This window comes from Olea europaea, chromosome 5, assembly GCF_002742605.1.
Source record: "Olea europaea var. sylvestris chromosome 5, O_europaea_v1, whole genome shotgun sequence".
NCBI lineage: Eukaryota > Viridiplantae > Streptophyta > Magnoliopsida > Lamiales > Oleaceae > Olea > Olea europaea.
In genome coordinates, this window is record NC_036241.1 from 1,746,094 (window position 1) to 1,756,141 (window position 10,048).

The 10,048-nt window shown below is 34.7% G+C and overlaps 1 protein-coding gene across 1 annotated transcript; it reads left to right on the forward strand.

Moving 5' to 3' along the window:
* The first annotated feature begins 6,187 nt into the window (after window positions 1-6,187).
* LOC111394122 lies at window positions 6,188-7,747 on the forward strand. The gene is made up of 3 exons (XM_023019899.1): window positions 6,188-6,598; window positions 7,094-7,230; window positions 7,315-7,747. The coding sequence occupies exons 1-3, from the start codon at window positions 6,188-6,190 to the stop codon at window positions 7,745-7,747; spliced, it is 981 nt and encodes a 326-aa protein (XP_022875667.1).
* The last annotated feature ends 2,301 nt before the right edge of the window (window positions 7,748-10,048 follow it).

A 10,048-nucleotide genomic window follows, 5' to 3' on the forward strand; every position in this document is an offset into this window, starting at 1 on the left:
GCCTGTTGATTCCTACTTCTCTCTCTCTCAGTATGTATATAAATTTGTGTGTGTTTTCTGCGTCCAATTGACACCTTTATATATCTACACCCTTATAATCTAGTCTAATAGAATTTGTTAGTGTTCAGAAGTGGAAGCCATGCACCACAAGAAAAAGGATAATAATTGGGTAAACAAAGAGTTTCGTACTGAAAGTGGGACATATAATTTCAAATCAATGGGTAAGATTGTGTGTATTATTGATTGAGATACAATTCTAATCAAATAAAAGGTCAGTTTATGTGTGTGTGTGTGTACACATACACACACACCCTACACATGTGCTAGTTCATCAAGAATTCATTAAACCAACTTGAATAAATATCTAATTAATGATAACTTCTATAAACTTCAAACTTTTTCTCGAGTCTAATAGATGTGATTAATTATGAGTTATTCAACGAGCTCAATATTGATATACTTATCTTTGCCCTATAGAAATCTAAATACTTGATTCAAATACAATTGAATTTATACATATATCACTTTAGTCCACCAACTTTCCAAAGTATTAAAAATATAGCATATAGAACAAATAATTTTGTTATATAAAATTTTCGAGGCATTACAATCTCCTCTCCTTAAAAGAATTTTGTCTTCAAAATTTTATTTTGGATAATTGAGGAGTTCTAGATACTTGGTCTTAAAAATTTTAATCGAAATAATAATAATAATAATAATAATAACAACAACAGCAACATCTATGTCAATTTTCTATGTATCATATTACAATTGTATTGTGGTCCCTATGGTAACAAGTCATTTGTCCACCCAAGCATTAAGTCAAACACATCATGCTTACATTCTTATCATAATAACATAACATGCTTCATGCTCGCATATGCCTGTAAAGGAATCATGTTTTACTTGAGATATGAATCATAAATTTGGAAAGAATAACAAACATACATGTCTCAAAAATTTGAAAGTAGGCAATTTGAGGTCTAAGTGTGTGTGTGTATTGTCTTACTGAAATAATTATACAAATCTTAATAATATATCATTTAAATAATCTCTTTTTTTAAAAAAAAAATTACTAAATAACTGCTCATGTGAATCTTAATAATATATCATTTAAATAATCTCTTTTTTTAAAAAAAAATTACTAAATAACTGCTCATGTGAATACTACCCCGTCACTATCCACGATGAACAGTGATAGTTATCACGGTGAACATTGACACTGTCATGAATAGTGACATGCACTATTCACACTTATTTTTTCCCCTTCCAAGACTCATATCATGAATATACATATGGGTCTATAGAAAATTAAACCTGACTCTGATACCAAACTGTAACGACCCAAATTTTAAGATTTAAATCGTTACCTAAAGTTTCATTTAATAAGCGAATAAATAAATCAAATGTTACCACATGAAATTTTGGTTCAACCAATGTTAAATAAAACACGTGGAAAAACATAACCAATTAAAACATGTTCCAAATCCTAAATGAAAAAATCCACATCATAACAAAATTAAAAGAAAGCTGAAAATAAAATCCCTAATCATATTACACCGGATTATTTTTATTGAATTCCATAAATCTTGACACCACGATTGTACTTCATCATTCGCCAACCAAGGACCCATTTTTTAACATGTGAGGAATAGGGGAGAATGATGAATATATGGAATACTCAACAGGATACGAAAATAATGGTGTAATACTGAATAAAATATTTAAAATATGCGTAAAAAATATTATATCGTTATCTTATTTTTAGGGACCGACAAGAGCTCAATAAAAATCATAACTTTGGTAAATGATGGCCATATCATACATATCATATCATATCTTTAACATTCATGAGTATAATAATTTGACAACACGAAAGATTAATTTAAACAGGATAAAATCAATTGTACCTCATTATCCTACCTTAAATCTTTGAAAATCTTAATTACACGTTTCAAATCTTGTCTCAAAGCAATGCATTGAATACATGGATGTGCGAGTATGTTGGATAATAGTACTAAATGTATGAAATTGGCTTCTTAATTCTCACAACTTCTTTCTCGTGTATACACACACACACATACACACCCCCCTTATAACCTAATTTAATAGAGTTTGATAGTGTTTAGAAGTGGGAGCCATAAGCCACAAGAAAAAGGATAAGAATTGGGTAAACAAAGAGTTTCCTATTGAAAGTGGGACATGTAATTTCAAATCAATCAGTGAGATTTTGTGCACTATTGATTGAAATACAGTTATAATCAAATCACGCGCACACACACACACACAAATATATATACATGAAGTGCAACATCTTGAATCTAGCTTATCCGAATTGACTTTTTCTCGTGTCTAATATACATGATTAATTATGAGTTATCAAACTAGCCCAATATTGATATATTTATCTTTATCCTATCGAAATCTAAATATTTGACTCAAATAAAATTGAATTTATACCTATATCACTTTAGTTCCCTAATTTTCCAAAGTATGAAAAATATAGCATATAGAACAAATAATTTTGTTCTATAAAATTTTCAAAGCGTTACACGTAGCACGTAAACAACCTTCAGAAAGACAACCACATAGAATATGTCTTATAGGTCGCATTTATATATCGGACTAAATTCTCAAGATTATCATGAGATTCAAACGTTAGTCTCAAGGAAATTTTCGAATGGATAAGGTCAAAGGTTACAATTCTAATCACAGAGAGCTTAGCAAGAGTACAAACAATGATCAATATAGCCATAAAGATAATAATATCAAAATTTACTAGCATCAAGCAAGGCCTCAATCCTATTGGTCACCCTCACACAATGACCTACTATTCTAGTAATTTAAAGAGTTTTAGCCAATTTACCTGAGCAGACCTATCTGTGGTCTATAACAAAGAGATATACTAATATAATAAAGGATTTAAGTCTTCACTACAAAATTAACCGGCTAACACCTCAATTGCATAGAATACCCACGTACAAACACAAAAATTTCAATTTTTAGCCACCAAAGATCGAATATCAGCAAGCAATCGTGACAATAAAAGATTTGATACCAGTTTGTGAAGTAAATACAATTTTTCCGATTAAACTTCGGCTAAGTATGTTCATGTTGCAACCAACTTTACTTTATTACTTAGAACAACTCCTTGTCAATGTTTTGGTGCACTTTTTTGCTTCATTCCTCGTCATTGCACTTCCTCTTCCACTGCGGCTTCAATTGTTGCTTCTTTCTTCAATGACTAATTCCACCTCCTCAAATTACTCCCCATCATCATTTTCTTGTCTTTCGCACTTCAAAATCGGGGTTAACCCTTTATGAGAACTTCTATGAACCATTCAACTATGTCAAAGAATATAGTTATCATGCAATGCCAAAATATATGAGGTTTGTTCTATAACAAAATGATCCTCCTACACAAATGAAAAAATCATTTAGGAATAACTAAATGCAGTCTTTTTTCCCTAATATTCTAGGATTATAAGGATCTTATAAAATTGGAGTATCCATCAAGAAATTTTGAAATTTATTATAATTCACAATATTTGTTTTGGACCTCAACAATCTTGAAATATTACTTTAGTTACGTTTTAAAATTACTAAATCATATTGCATTCCTTATTTCATTAAAAGTTTTGATAAAGGGTTATTAGCACAAAACGTCCATATGGTTGGAGTTTTATATGAAAAACTTCCCTACACTTGTTTTTTTTTTTTTTAATTCTCATGCCCCAATTTTCACATTTCATTGCAAAAAAATTATCATTTTCATCCAATTTCTCAATAAAAATATGTGAAAATAACGAATATATCCTCCTATTTAAATAAATTGAAAGGAAAAGAGAAGAAAAAAATATTTGCAACTATACTTCCAATTTTTTTAAAAAGTACAAACACGTCCCAAACAAATTATTTAAAAAATGGTCCTTCTTTTATTATCCTCCCTCCTCCTCCTCCTCCTCCTCCACCACCATCACCACCACCAATCATGTAATCAGTCATTTTCAAACTCTTTCTTCTATTCAAACTACCAAATTCCACTTGAAGAGATGTCAAAATATATGCATAAGTTGCCCTTGTTTGACACCCTTTAAGTTTTTAATACATTTTTGTCTCTTTTTCTCAACCACTCATACTTTATTATAATAATATTACAAGTAAATCAAAAAAATTCTTCTTTCTTGAGCACACATTCTCCCAAAATATACTATTACATAATATATTTTAGGAAAATTATAAAAAATGTCACTTTTTTTGAAAATGCACCAAAAATTTGCATGTGCACCTAATTTTATTCAAAATGTCACTTTTTCAATTAGAAATGTCCAACTTACCCTTCATTTCCCCTTTTTAGGAGCATTTAATGCTAGCTTTTCAATCCAATTAATGCTATGATTTGATTAGTTAAATTTATAGATTATAATCTATGGATATATTTATATTCTATTGTATAATACAAATTTAAAAAAAAAAAAAAGATAAAAGAAGTACAAAACCCTATTTTAACATCAACCAAATCTCTTCTTCAACAAACCCTCACTTGGTATTGTTCTTCATTCCTTAATCAAGAAGACACAACTATTAGATTCATCAGCCATTTTAAGAGGTTAGTTACTATGAACTATTTATATTTTTATCGAATAGCTTTCTCTTTTTTAAATGTTAAAAACAACATGATCATCAAAGTGAAGAATGGTTTTGAAACTCTTATTAATCATAATGCTCTTGATTTGGGAAATATTTTTGAAGGGAGAAGATACCGAAAAGAAATTCCAAAAAGATTTGGGCAAATGTTAAGTATGACATTCCATATTTAATGAAGCATTCAGTCATTTATTTTTGGACAGATGTTGTGATGATGTAGTTATTGTAGTTGAGAATTCATTATAACCATTAATGTTTCGAACAAGGTACCAAACACGTCAAAAGGTTCTCGACAGTTCCGACAGTTGAACTGTCCAACTCAACATTTCAAAACTGTCGGGTTAGATTTTTGAACTATCGAAATCGACAGTTAAAAACTGTTAACACCCTTCATTTCACCTTATGTTTTTGAATGGATTTAAATATTCAAAAGTGTCACTTCCATTCTATTACATATTGACATATTCATTGTGCAGAATTCTTATCGTTGTAATCCCAATATTTTAGGTATGGACAATCATTTCAGATTCATCGTGTCATATGGAAGAAAGTTTATTCACGTAGATGACGAATGGAAGTGGACAGGGGACAAAACCACTTCCATTTTAGTGCTGAGAAGTATTACCCTAGCCAAACTTCTGTTATTGTTGAATGACAAACTTGGTGTTATTAATTCACGCACCGAAATTGAATTGAAGTTCAAAGTCCTGATCGTCAATTTACCACCGGCTGAAATACGTGAAAATGAAGACTAATTTGGTACAAATCTATTCATACGAAAATTGCCCTCTGTATTAATATTTTGGAAACTGATCTGCCAGCGTTAACATGGGGAGGGACACAAATTTGCATGACCTTTCATTTGGAGCAGCAGATGTTCCCCATATCGTACAACACGATGACATACATCATGAATCTAGTGCCCCAAACAATAATATAGCCGATAGTCTAACTGAATACATTGGGGCTGCACCATTAGATGAGATGTTGGAAGACCCGTTACATGGTACAAATGGTGCTAATATTATAGACGTTGACGAGGGAATGTAATATCATTCCCAGAGTTCGGGTACATACCAGAGGATTACAAGTTTGAATACATCCGATCTTGTTGAACGGCAAAAATTCTTCAGCAAGAAAGAGCTGTACTCGAAAATTCATGTGCTTGCTTTACAGGACAAGTTCCTTTTTAAGGTCAGTAGGTCAAGCCCCAAACTATTAACTGTCGTATGCGCAGACGATAATTGCAAGTGGATGTTACGTGCTTCGAGTGTGAAGCAATCTGCAATATTCATGATCTATAAATTCAATAATTGGCACACATGTTCAGTTGAATGGGCACACAATGGGCACACATGTTTAGATGATAATTGCAAGTGGATGTTACGTGCTTCTGTAATTGTCGAGCATATTTTGGGAAAAGTGGAAATCCATACCAATCGTACGATTCTACCTCTATTGCACGTGACATGGAACGCGAGTTTGGTATGAAAACAAGTTATCAAAAAGTACTTAAGGGTAAGGTGGAGCCGCTTTACATATGCTACATGGTACACCTGGGGATAGTTTCCAAAAACTATCATCATATTCTCACGTCCTAGAAGAGAGTAACCCAGGGACAGTAACCCACATTGAAGTTGATTCCCGTAATAGGTTTCATTACTTCTTCCTGGCTTTCGATGCAAGCATTCATAGTTACATGCACTACTTGAGGCCCGTTATTTGTGTTGACGGTAGTTACTTGAAAGGTCCATACAAAGGTACACTTCTGCTGGCAACCGGTAAAGATGTCAACAAACAGATTTATCCTCTAGCATGGGAGATCGTCGATGGCGAAACAAATGGATCGTGGATGTGGTTTCTGTCGAACTTGAAAGAGCTTATAGGCGACTCGGATGTATTGATTTTTGTTTTCGATAGGAAAAATAGTATTTCTAATGCCATTGCTCATGTATTCCTTTGTCTCACCATGGGTACTGTTTTTGGCATCTGGAGAAGAACTTAATTCAGTGGTACACAACGCAAGTGCAATATTTATGGGACAGATCCGAAGGGTCAGTGAAAGAGCGTATGGGTACTTGAAACGAGCTGATTTTTCATTTTGGTCATGAACACTATTCTTTGGGCAATGTTACAACATTTTGACAAACAACAACACAGAATCTTTGACCTCAATGTTGAGACATACACCTTCATTCCCAATCACATGCTTGGTCGAACAGATTCGGCAAACTATGCAGAAGTTGTACTATAAACGTTGAACCACTGCAACCACATGTAGTGTCGTGTTGTCATCGAAGATGGAAAGCGAGTTACGGACAATATTCGAAGCAGGTGCAAAGCTTCGAGTTCAAGGCCTGACAGGCAACTTAACATAAGTTGGACTATCCAATGGCACTGACATCGTGGACTTTTTCATAATACGTGCACTTGTCGTGAGTTTCAGCTTAATCGTATGCCATGCATTCATGTAAATCATGCTGTCTGCTTGCGAGATAAGTCATTGTATGATTTATGCTCACCGTATTACACATCGAAATACTGGTGGGGTACCAACAGCGAAGCATCCAAACAAAATTACAGGTATTCCTATTTTGCCACCGAGTGTACGTCGTCCTCCAGGTAGACCACCCTCTACATTACTATTTTGGAAACTGATCTGCCCAGTGTTGACATGGAGAGGGATAAAAATTTGCATGACCCTTCGTTTGGAACAGCGGATGTTCCCCATAACATACAACACGATGACATACATCATGAACCTAGTGCCCTAAATAATAATATAGTCGATAGTCTAATTGAATACGTTGGGGCTGTACCATTAGATGAGATGTTGGAAGACCCGTTACATGGTACAAATGGCGCTAATATTGTAGACATTAACGAGAGAATGTCATCACATTCCCAGAGTTCGGATACATACCAATGGATTACAAGTGTAAATACGTCCGATCTTGTTGAACAGCAAATATTCTTCAGCAAGAAAAAGCAATACTCGAAAATTCGTGTGCTTGCTTTGCAGGACAAGTTCCTTTTTAAGGTCAGCAGGCCAAGTCTCAAACTGTTAACTATCGTATACGCAGACAATAATTGCAAGTGAAAGTTACGTGCTTCGAGCATGAAGCAGTCTGCAATATTCATGATCCGTAAATTCAACAATGTGCACACATGTTTAGTAGATTTTCATCGTAACACACGTCGACATGCCACTACTTCTGTAATTGCCGTGCATATTTTGGGAAAAGTGAAAATCCATAGCGATCGTACGATCCTACCTCTATTGCACGTGACATGGAACGCGAGTTTGGTGTGAAAATAAGTTACCAAAAGGCACATAGGGGTAAGGTGGCTGCTTTACATATGCTACATGATACACTTGGGGATAGTTTCCAAAAACTATCGTCATATTCTCACGTCCTAGGAGAGAGTAACCGAGGGACAGTAACCCACATTGAAGTTGATTCCCGTAATAGGTTTCACTACTTTTTCCTGGCTTTCGATGCAAACATTCATAGTTACATGCATTACTCGAGGCCTGTTATTTGTGTTGACGATAGTTACTTGAAAGGTCTATACAAAGGTACACTTCTGCTGGAAACTGGCCAAGATGCCGACAAACAGATTTATCCCCTAGCATGGGAGACCGTTGATGGCAAAACAAATGGATCGTGGATGTGGTGTCTGTCAAACTTGAAAGAGCTTATATACGACTCGGATGAATTGATTTTTGTTTTCGATAGGAAAAATAGTATTTCTAATGCCATTGCTCATGCATTTCCTTTGTCTTACCATGGGTACTATATTTGGCATCTGGAGAAGAACTTAATCCAGCAGTACAACAACGCAAGTGCAATATTTCTATTCAAACAAGCTGCAAAAACTTATGGGACAGATCTGTAAGGTCAGTGAAAGAGCGTATGAGTACTTGGAACGAGCTGGTTTTTCATTTTGGTCATGAGCACTATTCTTTGGGCAACGTTCCAACATTTTGACAAACAACAATGCAAAATCTTTGAACTCAATATTGAGACATGCACATTCATTGCCAATCACATGCTTGGTCGAACAGATTTAGTAAACTATGCAGAAGTGGTACTATAAACGTCGAACCTATCTAACCACATGTAGTGTCGTGTTGTTATCGAAGATAGAAAGAGAGTTACGGACAATGTTCGAAGCAGGTACAAAGCTTCGAGTTCAAGGCCTGACAGGCAACTTAACACAAGTTGGACTATCCAATGACACTGAAATCGTGGACTTTTTCGATAACACGTGCACTTGTCATGAGTTTCAGCTTAATAGTATGCCATGCATTCATACAACTCGTGCTGCCTGCTTGTGAGGTAAGTCATTGTACGATTTATGCTCACCGTATTACATATCGAAATATTGGAGGGGTGCCAACAGCGAAGCTTTTGAACGAAATTACAGGTACTCCTACTCTGCCACCGAGTGTACGTCGTCCTCCAGGTAGACCACCCACACGACGTCATCGATCTAGATATGAGTCCACCACACAACTGGGGAAATGCACCCGCTGTGGTAGAGTTGGTCATAATCAATGTACATATTCGAACTCCTTTATAACACGGCCCATTCAAATAGGCCCTTCTCCGTGACTAGTCGAAGTTGTATGTTTACTTTTTACCGATGTCGTTTGTACTAAACCAATGCATTTATTATAATTTTGTTATCAATTGTACCCATGTATCACATCATAATTCTAGTTTCTGCATGTATCTACCATTCTTTGCATAAAAATGAACTTATATGGGCCAAGTTCTGATAATTGAAGCGTTTTTCATAGTTACTGTTAAACTGTCGGTCTGGATAGATGTTTCATTCTTTCTCGACAGTTGAAAAAAATGTGCACCGCATTCAATATCAGCTTCATGTACATGGTGGACTGTACATTTCATTCATATGATCAAATAAAATCACAAATCTTACAGGACCCAACATCTTTAAAAGCGTACAACTCACCCTCCAGCTCCACGGTCGTGTAAATACCTGACGGTAGTAAGCAACATCTAAGATCCATCAACTGTCCAAGTAAGAACGATTTTTTTAGTCTCAGTCAAATAAATTATAAATTGAAACATTTTAAATAGTTGACTGAATTGAGGGCATGATGCACCCCATTTTTTAATATCCGTTCAACGTATGGTGTGTGCATACTCATTATCACCTTACATTATTTCGAATAAGCATACGCAAAAAGTATGACATAATATATCTTTGAAACCATACAATTTGCCCTCCCACTCTATGGTTGCTATATATACTCGAAGGGACAATCCAAAACCTTTCGATTTTTGGTCCACTCAAAAACGCTTTTTTCAATCCCCTACGAAACAGATTATAATTCGCAACATCATTAATATTTGAAACAATTGAGCGC